An 18,902-nucleotide genomic window follows, 5' to 3' on the forward strand; every position below is an offset into this window, starting at 1 on the left:
GACAGGGGTGAGCAGCATAAAACCAAGAGGGGGAAAAGAGAGGAAAAAAAAACGAGAAGAAAAAAACAAAAACAAAACGTAAACATTCCAATTAAATCACTGACGGAGAGTGACGGTGTTAATTCTGCTATGAAATCACACTTTAAGATGCGATTTGATACTGGTAAGTTAAACAGATGTTAATGCAAGTTAGTGTGAGTGGATAGGGAAAGGGTGTAGCTGATTCTTATCTGGTGTGAGGTTAATACAGCCACGGAGTGATGTTGGGGTCGCGGTGGAGCTGTCCGTCCACGTACAGCCGGTCCACAGCGATGACAGCGCGGGAGCCCTTCTGGATGAAGCCACGTCGGATTGGGAGTGTAACCTTCACCCATACATCTATGCTTGCTAACCAAGCTTACTGGCCTTACCTGATAACAAAGTACTTTACACTTTGGTCCAAATACCATAACTTCTAATCCCCAAAACGATTAAGATTGGAGCGGCTAGTTTCAAATACGGAGTCCAAAACCAAGCACTGCACTGCAAGACAGTTTTTCGATTTAAAAATAATTATCAAAATATCTCTTATATTGCTAAAATGGTTAAAGAAAAAAGGTTCTGTCCTAACCATTTTAATCAAAAACAGGAGTATGTAGTAATCAGGCAGCATGGCTGTGTTCTGGTGTCAGGAAAGACGCAGCTGGTCAAACTGTTTATATGTTTATTGTTGAAAAAACAATGGACAGAGGGAGTTGCACTGTTTTTGTCACCTCTAATCTCTTTTCTTCAGCCTCTTCATCATACAAATCCAGTAAATGAAAATTCAGACCATTTTATAATTCCACAAAGACGATTTAAGAGCTCAGAGTCCTAGGGTACAGGGACCGTCCACGTTCAGTCCAGTGCTGAAAGAGGAGCTGCTCCACAGGAAGTGCTCACAGCAAGCTTTCAGTCATCAGCCTCACATCTCAGTTTCCTTCAAGTGACACAAACACACTTAAGTAAATCAGTGTTATCACTCAAAATAACTGTGCTGGATGAAAGGACAGTTAATGTGAACCACAGTTTGTATTTAAAGCTTTCATTAAACCCATCTCAGGTTTAATGGTACTCCTGTGTCTGCAGCTCTGTCCAGCTGAAATGGTAAATGGCCTGTATTCGTATAGCGCTTTACTCTACATTCAGTCATCCACCCATTCACACACTGCAAGCTACATTGTAGCCACAGCTGCCCTGGGCTACAGCCTCGCACTGACAGAGGCGAGGCTGCCGGACACTGGCGCCACCGGGCCCTCTGACCACCACCAGTAGGCAACGGGTGAAGTGTCTTGCCCAAGGACACAACGACCGAGACTGTCCAAGCCGGGGCTCGAACCAGCAACCTTCCGATTACAAGGCAAGCTCCCAACTCTTGAGCCACGACCGCCCCCACTGAACATTGTAGGAGATTACCAGAGGTCTTCCCATGTCACACGAAAACTCAAATACTGCCAAAATGATTCTGATTGGCTGAAAAGATCAGAACACACTCATGTTAACTGAGGATCACATGATGAAGCTCATGCTGGCTTAAATTTCTCCTCTCTGCAGTTTGCTGTGACTCTTCACTTTCCCTCTGCTGCTACATGTTCACTGGAGTAAGCCTCAAAATTAAATGTGGTGTATGCCAGTGTGCAAAAAACATCCTGGATTTGCCTCATTGTGACTTCCAGTTCCTGAAAAGTAAAACCAGGCTGAAGGATGGTTGGAGCCTGATGTAAACATACCTGAACAAATGAGGCTCAGGAGCAGATTAAACCTTTGAACCGAAGCTCTTTTTCCTGAAGAGATTCAGAACAGCACTCTGCATCCACATTTCCTTCTTCTAACTCACTAAACAGAGAGTTTGATTCGATATGTCAACTTTATTTTCAACATTTTGAATCTTACCTTCCTGTTAGAGCAAAGGTCATATGTAAAGCTCTTTAAGATGAACAATGCAGTCTTGTTTTAAAAAGCAGACAAGCACTCAAAGCAGATTAAAGTTTTTATTCACTTTGACTTTATATTACAGTTGAGATGCAAATGAATAAATTTGGGTAATTAGGCAGATTGTTGTTACAATTTAGTCAGTGATTCGGACTTTTTCAGTTTGCACCTAAAGTACTGTAAGAGATCGATGCACAAATGAGTGAAGGAAGAAAACAACAACAACGACAGAGACAATATGATATGCTTCATCTGATTGGCTGTAAAGTGAAGCAGGAATAAGATGAGAAATGTCACAAACCTGTGACCAGTGTTAGCAGACCAACACGCTGGTGTCATCAGGTTCATGTTGGGAACAAAGCGGACGTGATGTTGGTAAAGCTGCCTGCCTGCACCGAGACGCCGGGCCCAGGGACACGCCCTGACTCGGTTAACGATTAAGCAATGCCCTTCTGTTAGTTAGCCACGACACAGCAGGCCCAGAGTCACAAGCTGCCACAATGATCATGATCCAGATGTGTTACCAGAAAATAAGGCAGCGCTTAAAAAAAAATTCCCGTAAACATCCTTTAAGAGATTAACCTAAAATCAATGGAAATTATAAAAAAGAAGCAAAGTCAGAGAAAAGTGTCAACCTTTGCTTTTGGTTCACATTACAGTTCAAACACATTTCATCAGTTTCATTTACAAAACATCAGGATTTTGAGATTTTCCTTATGTCATGTGATTCAGCTGGAGTTATGGTGCCGAGGCGAGACGGTCTCAGCGTCACAGCGTTCACACAATGCAACAGCATCAATCACGAGCACCGCCGAACGCTTTTCCAGAACGCTGCCTTATATCAGCAGGGGGATTATTGCCATTCCAGGTCAAAGACAGGAGGGGCTGAGATTCCAAAATAAAAGACAGGAAGCAGATATTTCAGCACTGAATTTACAAGAGATAAAAAAATACTCGTTGACAATTTAAATAAACTTTGAGATCGTGACAAAAGGTCACATTTTTAAGAAAAGCAGTCTTCGACTGTTACTACTCGTTCTCGCCCACATCCAGCGGGGACTTCCTGTTCCCGGAGCTGCATCACCATTTCTAAAACACTATTTCCAGCTTTCTTTTTTAATATTAGCATCGTTACCAAGACCAAGGACTGCAAGAAAACCCGGAGCAGCTTTGGGGCCTGAACTTGGTGTGATACAGTCGTCTGCAGCAGGCTCCATCCTACCAAAGCACTAACAAACACAAAGCTGCCCTCAGCTGAGAGTCGTGTAAGAACGAGTTGGGATCACGCACAGAGCTTTTTCCTACAATCTTAAAACTATCCTTAGGGAATCATCTCAGCTTATACCACAAGCACATCGTGTATTAATCAGTGCAGCACGTCCCTTCTACCAGCCAGCCAGCCAGCCAGCCAGCCACACACACACACACACACACGATCCCTTCACAGTTATAATGGCTGATTTTCCAATTGTTACCCAGTTAGAAATGAATTCCTCACACGATCAACTTAAAATCACTGACCTAAGCTAACAACAGAACAATGGCACTGGAGTCATCACGACAAATCCAAATGTAGAGAAAAGCAGACGGGCGTCTGGAAGGATGATATGGCAGCTCGACGTTTACGAGGACAGAAGCAGCCACGGTGAAAGACGACTGGTCAACGCCGAGGTCGACATCGATGAGCTCGATCGTGTCCAAGATCAAACAAGCCATGGCTGAGACGGGATGAGGAGCACGGTGGCACTAACATTAAGCTGTTTCTTACAGTAAATACCTGAGTTAGACATGTTTAGACAGTGGTATGAACAACAACGGTGGAGCAGGCCCGCCTCATCCCTGACTCACGTCTGCTTTCCAGCCCTGGTTTAGGAATCTGACGCCACACTGTAAACATAAATGAATCCAGTTAAGCCCTGTGAATGATAAGATGATCAGGAAGTGTCAGCATGAGCAGTGGAGCTTTAGGTAGTTTACAGACAGACTGCATAGAAGTCACCACAATCCTGACCCTGTGAATCCAGGAACAACAAAATCCCTCCGTCTGCACAGCTGCCCGGAAACATCAGGACTGAGGTGGTGGGTGGATCTGTGGTCTGCAGCTCGCTCTTGAAAGCGAGACACCGCAGAGCCAGCGTTATCAGAGGTACGGTCGACACCTTCCCATCTTTTTACACTACGTGCCGTCACAGTTTCACTGGCCGTGGCATCAGATACTCAAACCACTGATCGCTGAGGTCAGGTGACCCTGTGTGAGCATCAGTGAGCTGCAGACGCGGCGTGTGAGGTCCTAATGCCTTCATGGGTTGGTTAGTGCATGTCGTGCTGAACACAGCTGCCCAGTCGCCTCCACTGCACACACACAGTCAGGTGAGATGATGCTTCGTCGTTTCAGCAGGAGGCGGGGTTTGTTTGAGCGAGCTCTACGCTGCATCACACAGGATCTGCTCCAGCACCGTCAGCAGGCGCTTCAGGCCGTAGATGTAGCCGTGATCCTGGCTCTCACTCGGGAAAACATGAGCAAAGTCGATCATCCTGACCTCCACGTCTCCTGCGCCGCTCTCCGTTTCGTCGCCTCCTCGGTCCTCCGCCTCCTCCCCGCTCCTCCTGCCGTCCTCTCTGTCCACATCCTTCTCTTGCAGTTGGGATTTGTTTCCGTTCCCATTAGGTGGTCGTTGCAGCTCACGCGACTGTTTCCATGCAGAGTTGTCCTCCTCACCCGGTGCTGAGACGCCGTCTCCAGACACGGCGCTCACAGCACCACCGTCTCCCCTGTGACCGTCCTCACCTTTCCTGCGATTGGAATAAACAGCGTCCAGGCTGTAGTCCCAGTGCTCTGCCACCTGGATGTTGTTGTTGTTGTACTCGGCCACTTCCTCTCCTTGCCCCAGCTTTCCCTGTCGGGCTTTCCGCTCTGTGCCGCCTTCACCTGATGACAAAGACGTGGGTGTTTTTAACATCACAGTGGGGCTGATGGATGGACTGCTGAGGAGGGACGACAGGGAGGATGAAGAGACAGAGGAGGGCAGGCCCTCGTAGACAAACAGAAGGGAGCTGGCATAGAAAGTCAGCTGGTGCTGGGACTCGAACCAGCGAAGGATCCGCTGCACTCTGCGGATGCTCGCCGCCACGGCGTCCTTCCTCAGGCTAACTCCATTATGGAAGAATTTAGACAAGCCTGGTGGACAGGAGAAGACGTTCAAAAACAATAACACCAATAATAATAACAATAACACACAATAACTCAAGCGCAGCCTGTGTCTCCACTATGTGTGCCACTGTAACACATTACTGTAATCACGCTGCACACTGATATGTACACCATGCTAACACAGGCCCGATCAGAAGTTTCACATCAGCTGAAAAATGGTACAAAATCCTATTTTGCATGTTTGAATCTTAACAAGGTTCCAGGAAGAAATGAGAGAGACACAAACGAGGTTTAACAATATCAGGCTGGAGCCCCTTTGTTCCTTCAGACCTGCCTTTGACTGGCACAGACTCACACAGCGTCCACATCCCAGCACTGAGATCGGGTGAATGTGGAGGAGCATTCAATGTCATGTTCAACAAACTACAGCATGATATGGGCTTCAGGACATGCTGCGTGGAGGAGTAAAGGCCCTGTTTAAATTTCATCAAACATACAGTCTCACACACATACATACCATCTTTAAGAGTGTCCTTAACCAATCCTCTTCCATAATGCTGATCATAGGAGTCGAAAGTGTCCGTGCACACCTTGTACACCTGAGAATACAAGAAAATCTCACATTAAAACAAACGTCTGCATTAGTTTTGGTTTGAAACACAGTGTCACTGTTCTCAGAGTCACTTATTCAGCAGCTGGCAGCAAACCAGAATGTTCCTGGACTTCCTGCTGAGACGGCACAACAACATCTGTGAGCTGTGACGAGGCCTGATCGGTCAGGACTTTGTGATGGATTTCAAACTGATTGAAGACAGTGGGCCAATGAGAGAACGGGACCTGAAGGCTGCCTCCACCTAGTGGCCCAGAACTACACAAATGTGTGTGCGTGCGTGTAACTCTGCAGCAGTGGTTCGAGCTCAGACGCTTCTGTTAATGTGCTGAATGCCGAGTTACATACCGACACAGCTTCAGAGCCGCGACTCAAACACTGAGCAGCTCTTTCAGACTGACATTTCTGTCCACAAACCCATGCAATGCATGCTGGGAGCCTTTTACGTCTGCAATCCCATGATCATGAACTATAAGGGGATTCACTACAATCTAAAAATCAAGACAGCCATGACAAAGATTCCACAAATTAAAAACAACCCTCAAAATGCATTTAGAGCCAAGCTAACTGAATCAACTGTCAGAGATTTATTTTAGCATAATAAGACATGCTGTCTTCTGTTTCCGTCATCAGGAAGAGAGTGATCAGCAAACAGCAGCATCCTCTCTACGTAAACAACTGAAGTAGACAGGAACGCCCTCAGATCAGTGCGCTAACCTCTGATGGTAGCAGATCGTGATGATGCAGACCCACACCGCTCCTGTCAGTAGCATACAGCGCCACTGTAATGCTGATGAATGTTTACAGCATTTAGAATCAGTCTATAGAGAGCACTCTAACTTTAGCATTACTAAGGTATTAGAAAAAGCTTAATTTATCATTTATACAGCATTACTCCTCCATAGTATGGCTTTCATAAACACTCATATGATTATGACTGTGACGATTACCAGCAGTGATAACTGTACACAAGGGGTGCAACGATACTCGTATGGATATTGAACCGTTCGATACAGAGCTTTCGGTTCGGTACACATATGTATCGAACAATACAAAAGTTTTAATTTATTTTATCAGCTTTCCTTCTGACGATGCTGTCTGTGTGGAGCGCTCAGTGGATCTGCGCTCGACAGTGCAGCCTAGGCGGAGTAGTCGAACGCAGATTCACTGAGCGCAGGGCAAGCTAGCAGACAGAAGCTAAGCTCCTTGCAACATGGCAAATTGAACCTCCCCCACCCTCATTCAGATCTGACGTTTGGAATTATTTTGGTTTTCATGTGACGTATGACCCTGAAGGTAAGCGCGTCATGGACTAAAGTAAAACAGTATGTTGGATGTGCCACGCAATGCTCAATTACATGGGTGGGAACTAGTATGTTAGCGCAGTTAGCTCGTTAGCGTGTTGGCCGTCCAGGCCCACGCATGGGGCGATCCGTGGTAGCTCGTTAACGGAGATTTGCCGTGTTATGGCGTTAACGTCATTTCAGATTAAGGCTGACAGCACTAGTGGGAACACAACGAATATGACTGCACATTTACTCCGACAGCATCCTAGTGCAAAGACAAGTGGAAGCAGACAACAAGCACGCATGCTACAAACTTTACCCGAGTCATTTAGACAGCCGTTAGCACAGGATTCTCCTTATGGGGACCTGATATGTTTAATATGCTGCTGAGAATATAGCCCAGAAGAAGCGGATAGTATAACTTTTATTTTGAAAGAGACATTTCTCTGTAATAAACTCTCTTTTCCAAAGATGAGGGATTCCTCGATCAGATAGATTTATTTTTTTATTACTTTGTTTCAGCAACATTAAATTTAAAAACTGTACTTTTGAGTTAAAATATATATTTATAATTTTAATAAATGACAAATTAAAAAGGCACGAACATTTTTTTGTATCGAAAAAATATCAAACCGTGAATTTTGTGTATCGTTGCAGCCCTACTGTACACGGTGTAACTAGTGTGATGTTATTGTAAAATGTTTCCCAGATTAGCATTTTTAAACCTTTTTGCTTTTACAATAGAACTTTATTTTTACTGAATAATCAGTGTTTGGTTTAAAGCTGCACTAAGGTGTTTGTCACCAGCAGAGGGCAGTACAACAACCTACACACAGACATGACGTTTGGTGATGAAGTCCAACGTTCAGTCCTGTGAACACGCTGTTGTTATTGCTCTAACCGAAGTTTAACGTTTGGGAGAATGAGCTGTGGTGAATTATTTATTGCCTTTCCTCGTTAGCCGTGTTCCCCATTTCAACCTGAATATTAGTGGGCGGGGCCAACATGGGTTCAAGCAACATCTGTATCCCTACTCCAGACCTTCCCCATTCATATTACACCAGAGCCATTAGGAATTAGATTTCTGTAATTCCAGAATGAATCTCCAGTTCGGGCATAAATAATGTTATCTAAAGTTTACACTTTTATTACTTACAGTTTAAGCCTAAAGAGTGGTGCTGACAGATTTCTTTCATTTACTTACCAAAATAAACCGAGACATATTCTTTTTCTTATATTAAAAAATATCTATTATGTGTGGAGCTTCTCACTGGTCCGGCCCACCTAAGATCAAACTGGGCTGTATGATGGAAACTGCTCTTGCAGTGTTCAGTAATATTAGAAAAGAACTATATAAATGGCAGTGCATGTGATACTCATACACTCACATGGACACTGCAAACATGTTTGTTTAACTGACCTCAGTAAAACATGCGTAGCCTCATACTTTAGACCAACACAAACAGGTTTCTTTGGCTCCCTGGGACATGTTTGCTGTGCAGTGTCCCATTGTTCTGTACAGAAGCCTTCTCTGCAGACACCACATGATAAACACTGAGCACTCAGCTAAAGTCCACATGCAGACATCACATTTTATGAGCCGTTTACAAAGGGTGTGGAGCTATAAAGCTGCTGCTCAGTCAGCCCATCGGTCGATGCTAAACACTCTTCACATCATCTAGAAACTTATTACTCATTTCTGCAAAACACATTCATGACGTCTCAGCACTGAATCACACGTATCCTTCCCCTCTTTCATACCGCAACCTCTCTCACCCTGTAAACCGACCGGCCGTCTGTATCCACTGTGAGCGAGACATAACTGAAGCCATAGCGGCTCAAATGTCGCCCTGGTTACCGAGATCTGCATTGGGTGATGAGGACCAGACCTTCAACAGATCCGAGGAACGACATCTGAGATCTCCACCATGAAGGACGCAGTCCTAGAAACAGCAAAGATACTGCACAGGACCCTAAAGCTCCCAGGCCTCTGGCAGAGGATCACGCACAGGGATTTCATTTTTTTACATCTCTGTATGTGTGTGCGTCTCATTTTTGCTACATTTGATCTTAAACAGACAGAAGCAAAGGGGAGAAAATGTATCTAATGTGACAGAGCTGGTGTTACAGGGTTAAAGGGTGCTAAATAGAAAGTTTGGGGAAAAGCCCCAAAATCCAACCTTCGTGTCACCATTAGTTCAGTCTACATGAGCCTCTGTACTTTATGCTCACCTCAGATTAGCCCCAGACACAGAACAAGTGGGCTCTTCACTAGAAACTTGTTTGGCGGCCTTTGCACTTCATGGCTCTCTGGCCTTTGACCCAGACACATCACACCAATAAGAGGAGAAGTGAAAACAAGTTTGCAAAGATCATCAACACATTCACACCACAGCAAAGAAGCTGGAGGTGTGGAAACACTGAATGCAGTCCTGGAGTCAGAGCTCAGCGGTGTGGCACATTCAGATGAATGCTTTTAAACATCTGTTCAAAGACAAACAAAGGACAGTATCAGAGTGAGCATGAAGCCCAACGCTGGCTGTATCACTATCACACTCTAGCCCTAACCAGCACTCCTACTGCGATGATGACGATGACAAGTTGTAATGGAAACTGATCGACCTGATAAAGGTTTCGCTATGTGACTCTCTTTCAAACAGATAAGCTGTCTCTGTCGTTCCTCTTATCTGTTGGTTTGGTGTGGACAGTGGGTGTGACTGTGTGTGCATGCACATGGAAGCGCCACGCACTGTTCAGCTGATTTATTACAGGGTTAAAGATTAACCCATTTCCAGGTCCACTCCACGGCATTTCTCAGGACAAACGTTACTCGTTTTCCTGATTGTAGTGATTTGTGACCCTGTGCAGCAAAGATATTTCCTCCTGCAGACATCAGCTTTACTAATACTGTGAAAATAAAGATGCGAGTCTGTGTTGGAACCAACACCAGCCTTTCTACATGCACGTTCTTTGTTTGCATGCAAGCAGCCGTCTTAGCAGATGTAACTAGCAAAGGTGTCTAAACGTGCTGGTAAAAAGATGCAACTTTTACAGCCGAGTCAATGCACAGTTGCATTTTACATACTAAGCACCTTCAGCTTCTCTGACACGAAAGACACTGAAACATGTGCGAGTCATAAGATCAGTCAACACATTAGACCCACAGCCTGCAGAACAAGCCCATCGTCCTCCCTCCACCGGCGTGCTGACAGCGGCGTTGGTCGTTTTCCAACTGCACTGTCATGAATGTCAGCATTTAACATGCTGACTGAGGTCTGATGGCAGCCATGTTGCTCTTGGGTTTTTGGAGCAGTGCACTGATGTTGGGGTGAACTTGCCGGGGCCTCCACTCCAACTGGCAGCTGTTTCCTCTCATTACCAAACGTTCTCTCTCGGTGTTTCCAGAGTGATGGGCAGCAACAGTTGCTTCTCTAAGATCACTGCTGATGTTTCTCCTCCACAAACTGCTTTCAGAGAGGTGCTCACACAGTTACCAGTGATATTCGACTGCACCTTCTACTCACCTTCTTAACTCCTACAGAAACACTCGGGGGGATATTTGGCTCGTCACACAAAGACTCTGCATTTGGACTTTTCACACCGACTGATCTGCAGGCCTGTGCGTGCTTTTACTGTCACAGCACCATGACTCAAACTCACCCTCAAGCCAAGCACCAGGAACCCGATCTCCTCCATCAGCGGGTATTTTCTGATCTGCTGTTCCCGTTTCTCCTGTGAGGCGTACGGATCATAGCTCCGCTGGCCCAGCTTCACATCCATGATACAGGGTTTGATGAAGTGACGAGTCACATCCTCCAGCTTCAGGTACAGGTCTGTCAGTCACAACAGAAGCTGTTAGTTTGTCTCGTTTTGTCTGATTGTTGGTGAAATGCTGAACGTTCACGGAGCTTGTTGGCATATCAGCGTGAGTTTTATTTTAAAAAATCTACCTCATGTAAGAATACAATGATATGAAGACACACCCGCAGTGCAACACCTACACCAACAATCACATCTGGATGCACCAGGATGAACACGAATCACGTGCTGAAGCTTTCACAGCTCTCATCGAGGCTCTAACATACAGTGGTTTTCTCTTTGACTCTGCGGACAGCTACAGATCCTTACTGAAAGACTGACCGTTTCCTGTTACAGTAAAATGTCAGTGTCTGTACTGGTATTTGGAGCTGGAGGTCCCAGCGTACACTGGGTCCGAAGCTCTCAGGTTTCTGTTTGCTGATCTGAGACATCTTTGCTTACACGCAGGTAAACAGTGTGTGCAGAGAGGAGACGGTTAAGCTCACTATTAGCTTTTTTTGTCTTTTGTCCGTAGCGGCTAATGCTAGCTGTTGTCTGTGTGATGCCACAGTACGGCCTTACCGTTGGGCCTGTCAGGAGAGGACCAGGTGCCGTAGTATCTGGGCAGATAAGTCTGGAGCTCGAGAAGACAGGGATCGCAGCAGTCCTCTGCATAAACCTAGGACAGAATGCCATACGATGGTTTATCTCTATGTGAATAAGTACCTGCCAAAGCTTTTACAGTAACTAAAATCATCTCTCAGGACGGCATGAAGAAAAGGAAGACGGTGCAGCAAAGAACTGAACAATCTTCTTTGGTATTAGTGCCTCCCACGACGAAAATAATATTCAGGCTCTTTATAGTAAGTGCAAAGAGGTCAGTGTACTGGAAGCAAAGGGTGGCTACATCTGTTGATACTGGGACTGTTTAAAAAACAGAGAGCAAGCATGTGTTTGATGACACTGCCTCCTGAGCTCAGTAAAGTTTTGGAAACTGGGAGCGATGCTGGTCAGTGTGGGCCTGCTGCTGGGATCCCGTCAAACGACAGCCACACGTTAGCCTCAGACTCCGTCCTGACACAGCTCTAAAGAAAACAGTGAAGCAGCTCACTGTGGCTGCCTGTACTGATAATTCTTCATCCATCCAACACCGGCTCAACTGACCACGAGCTACATCTGACCCGGTGACCCCGGGGGAACTTTAAGCAGCTGGTTAAACAGCTCCACCCGAGATCCAACAGCCTGGGTAGAACATATTTCAGCTTTATTGTGAGACAGCATCGTGCAGCTTCTGAAGGTCACAAGGTTGAGTTCAAGTGTGAAGTCATAAAGGCTACGTTCACACTGCAGGTGAAAGCGCATCAAATCAGACTTTTCTGACCCTCTGCGACTCATATCCATCATGGTGACAGTGTGAACGGCACAAATCCGATATTTTCAAATCCGATCTGGGTCACTTTCGTATGTGGTGCTGAATCAGACGCATATCTGATGTTTTAGAAAGCGACTGCTGCTTGATGGTCACGTCGCATTAAATCCGTCTTTTACGTCACTGACGCAAGACAGACGCCAACTATCAGCGCCGGAGAAGACATCGTGAACGCTTCCTGGCCCTCCAGTGAAACTGTTGGGAACAACGTGAACATTTTATTTGTTCTGTATAATCTGCAGATTCTGACAGAAATCTGCAGCTATCCTTTGAAGCAGCGCTCCTCTGAAACAGCAACAAGGATCATTATTAGGTTATCTACATTATTATGTCAATAACAAAATAACTTAAAGCAAAAACTGGGAAACGTGAAGTCCGAAGTCTTTATATTAAGGCCATCAGTCAAACAATGCTGTTGCTCTGGGTCTAAACAGAGCGCGCTGTGTGTGACGTCTTCTTTTGCGCATGCGGGCGCTTGAGCGTTCACACTAGAGCGCGTTTGCTGTCACATTTTATTTGTACTGTGAACGAGCAGACAAAAACATCGGATTTGATCAAAAAATCGGAATTGAGCATCAAGACCTGCAGTGTGAACGTAGCCTAAGTTACACTTGAAATATAGGAGGGAAAAAACCAAGCAAACAAAAAACTGCCCAGGCTACTCTGGTGCTCGTCTGTGACTCACGCTGTAAACCTGCGTCCTCTGTGACAGCAGAGGTGCAAAACAAGGCTGTTAATGCCCTTCATGTACTTACTCAGCAGCATTTATAAGTCTGTTAACTTTATCACCAGAAACATGTTTACTGCTAATCTCCTTAAAATATCCCAGTTTTATTTTGAAAGCATAGCACACAAAGTTTAAAAACAATATTTTGAGACATAAATGTTGTTTTTATTTTTTGGGCCATTTTCAAAGAGACCATGTGACCCGGTACAGAGTGTGTGTGTGTGTGTGTGTGTGTGTACCATGCTGTAAAACTGCATCTCTCGTGGACCTCTGGGTGGAGGCTGAAGCTGTTTGAGGACTGTTCCATCTGGATGCTGCAAAATACCTGCAAGAAACACAAAAGACGGCACTGAAAGTGGAAACTTACAAAAATAATCTGTGTGAAAGGCCGATGGCTCCAGGTGCTGCACAGTAAGACGACGGTTTAAAGACACCTTAACAGTTTAACCATAAACAATTCATTCAGCACTGAGCTTTATGATAAAGTTCTTAAATCAAAGGTTTGACAGAAACGCACAGAGAGGAAAAATAAAGTACAACACTTAATGATTCACCACATTTACACACATGACAAATACGAGCTCTCTGACACGTCACAAACACAGTCTCTTACAGTTTGCTGGTATTTTATTGGTGGGAATGTGTTGTGTTTGGACAATGACGGGCTGTTTCCTGCACAGAGGAAAATAACCACCATCAAGAAAATGTGCACAGACCTGCTATTTCACACAGGCCAAGAAAACGTATTCAGAATGCAAACATCCAGTCAAACGTGTCCTTTTAACCCTCCGGCTCACTACAATTAAGTCGGCTTGTGAGAATAGGGCAGGGCATTCAGGGAATTCAGAGCCAGTGGGTGTGTGTCACGTGGTACAGTCTATGCAAACCTCACTTAAACCAAACATATTTCCGGTCATGACGAAGAATCTTATGGAGACTGTTTCGTGTTGTTCGTGTTCACAGCAGCTCAGACCTGAAACCTGGACAGTGGCAGAGGAATCGTTTGCAAAAACACCTTCAACAGCACAGAAGCAGCAGAGGCCTGAAGACACAGTGGGAGGAGATTATACAAGCTCAACTTGTTCTACAACTGTCAAAAGCCGCAGCAGTCCTTTTCTACGCCCGTTAGCTGGAGCTTAAGTGTTCTTTGTTAATATTCATTCTGTTCTTGAGGTTGGTAACTTGCCCAAAGATACTTGACATGCAGACTGGCGGGGCCAGGGATCGAACCACCGACCTGATCAGCAGCTGACCTGCTCGACCTCCGAACACGCCGATGTTACTCTGCTGCCTCACTGACAGTGCACAACAATATTCAGATTAAAGAGGTTCATACGCACACACACACACACACACACACACACACACAAATGTTTGTTTGTTTATTTGTTTAAAACAAATATCCGAGTCAGCCAGCCTGATCAGCATAATCACTGCGTAAACATCTTCATTTATTCCCCATATTAACAAGTTACTGACTGGCAGTAAATCATCCATGTGAGCCGACACACCTGAACGTGAGCAGCCAAACAACAACATCTGATTCGGAGCTAACATTATGTCAGGCTTGAGTCCTGAGAATCACACTCTTCCTCTGACAAACAGCTTGAATACACTCGTATCGTATGAGAGTTCCAGTGATGTTAGAGCCACTGTCAGCTAACAGCTGCAAAAACAGCAGTGCTCAGTATCGCTGTCGCTGGACACTTTCACTGACTCCAGAGTTTTACAGCCTCCTTCAGGGCAGACAGACGTGGACACATATTGACAGCTGAGGTAAACAGCAGACTGACAGCATACACTCACTGCCAATCTGCAATGTACTGATATCTAGTGATGGGATTTTGCCCCTTGTACCTAAATAATAATCCAATAAACAGATAAACGTCTGATTTACAGGAAATAAATAAATAAAGTACTCTCAGTACTCATCCAGAGCAGGAGGTTCTCAAGCACAATGTTTCAGGCTGCAAGAAGCCAATCTCAAATATTTGGTGATTGTGAAACCACACAGCAGCAGATATGGAGTGATGAATGAGGAACACAGAGAGAAGCTGAACTGACAAGAGACGTGCAGCTGCATGAAAAACGTCTTTCTTAAAGCAAAATCTCAAAGTGATGGAGCTGTGAAGACGCGACTACGTCAGGTGGACAGAGCGCGGCTGTACGATGCCTGTGGCCTACGTGATCAAAGACCGCTGCACAACCATTGCTGTGAAACAGGCTGTGGGACACCTTTACAATTACTCTGTTGGATATATTTGTAATAATACTATCAACAGTCATATTGATTCGTGTGAAGCTGGCAACTAATCAAAATCTATCCATTTCTGTCTGACTGTAACTGTGTCATATAAAAGTGTCTCCAGTATTACAGGTACACATCTTTCATACCCTGATAACACTGGTAAAGTAATCCCATGTGTTGGCAACACTAAGACAAGTCCAGGTATCTCAGAGTCGAGCTCAAGCTGAAGTGTTCAGCAGTAGTTGCACACCTAAAAACAACAAAACTGCTCAGGCTACACTTGTGTCTACAGCTGACTCACGCTGTGTCACTACTGTTGCACTATGACCCTGCTGGGAACTTGATTCATACTTCAAATTAGGAAATATGTCATTGGTGACAGTAAGTCACTGGGAAAGGAGGATACTGACACTTATAAATGCTTCTGCCTGCAACCATCATCAAAGTGTTCTCCAGTCATTGTATCACACATAGGGATGGGTATCGAAAACCGGTTCTTGTTGAGAACCGGTTCCCACTGTTTCAGTTCCTTGGAAGTGTTTGCCATTTTTGCAAACGATTCCCTTATCGATTCCAGTCGCCCCGAATGACGTCATCACGTTGCGGAGCGTCATTTACCTGGCAGGAAACACGGCGCGTAAGCGGCTCAAACGCTCAAAAGTTTGGTTAGACTTTACGAGAACGGATGACAACAGGGCAACTTGCAATACTTGCAAAGTGGATGTTTCATTTAAGGGAGGAAACACTACGAATATGCAAAAGCATTTGCTCACAAAACACGCGATGACCTTAAATGAATGTCGTGTTTTTAATTCCGCTCCGGACTCGTGAATCTCAACCCAGCAGCAGCGGTAACGTTTGCACGTCCTCTCCCGTTAATGCGGCAGGTAAATAATCAGCTAACAGTGCATATTATGTTAGCGCGATCTGCCTTATTACAAAACCATTACTGTGCATTTAGTGACCATGATGAGACAGACAGAGTCTGGCTCAGATGCTGGCAGCTCTCGCTGCAGTCTACCGGCAGCGTCTCCTTTCAGGCCAGGATAGACGAATGTCACCGAGCAGTGTCTAAGTTTGTGGTCAAAGGCTTGCACCCATTTGCCACAGCAGATGATTTTCGGTAAGTGAATGTGTTTAATTGTAGGCAGGGACATTTCTGGATATTCTTGTGTAATTGCTACAGAATAATTTATGTTATACTTTGTTATTGCTACAGAAGAATATTTATTTTATTATTTTACATTTTTTTTTCCTGGGGACCCTGGGACGCCCCATTGAAGAGCCGTAGGCTGGATCATTAAGATCTCACTGTTGGGTTTGTAAGGCCATGTTACTCCTAAATTTCTATCTTGTTCAAAGAGAAGATATAAAACAAAGTTCTAAGCTAATCGACCTTAGTGTTCTCCTTTTTTAAAGAGAATCGATAAAGAATCGAATCGTTAAACAGAATCGAAAATGGAATCGGAATCGTGAAAATCTTATCAATACCCATCCCTAATCACACATACAGAAAATATGTTTTCCTGAAATGTTGTGCTATAATTTTGAGTGTATAACGCTCACCCCTACACTGCAGCAAACGGGACGATGGACAACTTTCTGAATTTTGGCATTTCAACGAACTCTCCAAATGATACTGTAGAGCGCGACGTTTGCAAAGCACAGAGAGAACTGCAAAGAGAAACTGACACATGTGTTCCTATCATGGAAACACTGAAAAAAGGTCCAGTGTGTAAGTTCGCTGTTTGCACACATGGACATTAGACACACGTCTGCTAAACAGTTGATGTCTCTTCTTTGGTGAGCGCGGATTCTATGAGGACAAACAAAGGAGTGAGTGTCTGCATGTAAAGGTGCGTTAACACCTGTCAGGATTAAGTCAGATCTCCGTTTGAATAACCAGCTAACATGAAGTCACACGAAGGCGAGCACAGAGGTGGTTCTGTGGCAGGACCTGTAAGTGCAGGGTGATCAGAGTCGTGTCCGCAGCTGACTTACCCACTTTATCCACTCCATACTTGTGACCCGCCACCTGATGTGACAGCGGGACGCAGCCGTTCAGGTGAGCCTGGCTCTGGAGCCCTGAGGGTGGCTGGCCGGGCTTTTCTTTAGGGGGTGCGCCTCCGGGGAGCCGAGAGGTCACCCCACCCGCGGAGGAGCTGTGGGCCAGCTCCAGCCTGCCGAGCGCGACAGAGGACTCCATCATCATCTGAGGCTGAGTTCTTGACATGTGTTTAAAACCGTGGATGTGCAGTGCTGGGCAAGAAAGTCACAAGCCAAACGTGTCATTCACATGCTGTCATTACGTAAAGCTCAGGCTACAGCCACGCGCAAATTCAACAAACTGTTCCCGGGCACGGTGCCGTCCAGGCGGGGACAGCACAGCGGCTGCGGCCGCTGCTTCGACCCCTGACACGAACCACGCTGACGGGCAGCGTCAGTGAGCGTACCCCCGCTGTGAGCGCCGGGGAACACGGGCTCTAAAGGCAGAGCTGATTTACTGACTCTCACATCTCGGACAGCAGCATAAATACATCCTGGCCACATCCCACTTCCTACCAGTGTCAGCGCACGCAGAGCCAAGGGCGACTTCCGCTCGCACACTCCAAAATAAAGCCGACCAACGTGGATAGATCATTCGGGATACACGGCACTGGCAAAGGACTAAACGTTATTTTACAAATGACAAGTTGGCTGTAGTTTTGTTCCAGTTGTACTCCTCTGTTTAACCCCAGAAGCCATTTATAAGCGTAAACAAAACTTCTTAGGGCTTTTATTATGGCGGTCAAGTCACACAACTTCCGGTCTCACGTTCTCCGAGTTCCGCCAGCTCCACTTCCTTGCTTCAGAGAAGTAAATACTGATGTCGGAGTAAACGGAGGTGCACGACACAGAGACCCTGTTCCACGCAGCAGCGAGTCGGACACGCGGCGTGATCAGAGACACACAGACATGACACGATAACTGTCCTCAGCCCGGCCTTGTTATCGATCCAGCCCATTAGTCTGCTAACAGTCCGTCCTCGCGGACACACCGCTGCTGTTCAAAGCCTTCAGCACGAGGGCCCTGCAGCTGCAAACAGGTCCGCGCGCTGTGCCGCAGTCCTAAAGCACTGATATGAAACGAGGTCGGCAGAGCCTTCCTCGGCCACAGATATCCAGGTCAGTGTAGGCGGCAGCCTCTACGTAACGAGCAGCTCAAAGCCTCCCACACGTTTGCGACACTTGCCAGTACTGTCGCAAAACCATCAATTTTCATCCACGAACGACAGCACGTGCCTTCATTTGCATTTTCCATGAAATACATTTTACTCTTACGTGACTACATATAAAAAGCGTGTCAGTGTTTCGGTTACAATCAGATATTACTGCGAGTCTAAAAATAAACTGTATTTGTATAACCCCAAAATAGTTAGAACGTGGTTTGAAGAAGACAGTACAAAAGATCAAAATCACAATAAAAAAAACAGACTCACATAAAACCTGAACAAATCTGAAGTGAACATAATGGGACAGAGAAAACGAACTGTATAAAATAATATGCCTTTAGCTTAAATAAGTCAGTAATGACATGAGATACACTTTATTTGGGCACAGCAAACATATAACAAGTAGTTTGAACATGTGATGATCAGTGAGCAGCAGTGTGGCTTCATGCTGAGAAAGAGCACTACAGATATGGTGTTTATTATAGAGGAGGT

The 18,902-nt window shown here is 45.4% G+C and overlaps 1 protein-coding gene across 1 annotated transcript; it reads right to left on the reverse strand.

Annotated features, from left to right (window-relative positions):
- Positions 1 to 1,995: 1,995 nt before the first annotated feature.
- ipmkb (inositol polyphosphate multikinase b) lies at positions 1,996 to 18,416 on the reverse strand. Its single transcript, XM_004571459.3, has 6 exons — positions 17,201 to 18,416; positions 13,191 to 13,276; positions 11,378 to 11,474; positions 10,658 to 10,830; positions 5,619 to 5,700; positions 1,996 to 5,128 (listed from the first exon to the last, which is right to left on the reverse strand). Exons 1-6 carry the CDS (start codon positions 17,430 to 17,432, stop codon positions 4,374 to 4,376), a joined length of 1,425 nt encoding a protein of 474 aa, XP_004571516.1. The 5' UTR covers positions 17,433 to 18,416; the 3' UTR covers positions 1,996 to 4,373.
- Positions 18,417 to 18,902: the final 486 nt, after the last annotated feature.

Source organism: Maylandia zebra, linkage group LG8 (genome assembly GCF_041146795.1).
Source record: "Maylandia zebra isolate NMK-2024a linkage group LG8, Mzebra_GT3a, whole genome shotgun sequence".
Lineage (NCBI taxonomy): Eukaryota > Metazoa > Chordata > Actinopteri > Cichliformes > Cichlidae > Maylandia > Maylandia zebra.

Excerpts from the sequence above, each read along its gene's own strand:
- ipmkb (XM_004571459.3), bottom strand. The coding sequence starts at position 17,432 with ATGTCAAGAACTCAGCCTCAGATGATGATGGAGTCCTCTGTCGCGCTC. Across the intron at positions 5,701-10,657 it reads TCCTGGTGCTTGGCTTGAGG|GTGTACAAGGTGTGCACGGA; the intron begins GTGAGTTTGAGT and ends TTGTATTCTCAG. Across the intron at positions 5,129-5,618 it reads TAAGGACACTCTTAAAGATG|GCTTGTCTAAATTCTTCCAT; the intron begins GTATGTATGTGT and ends CCTGTCCACCAG.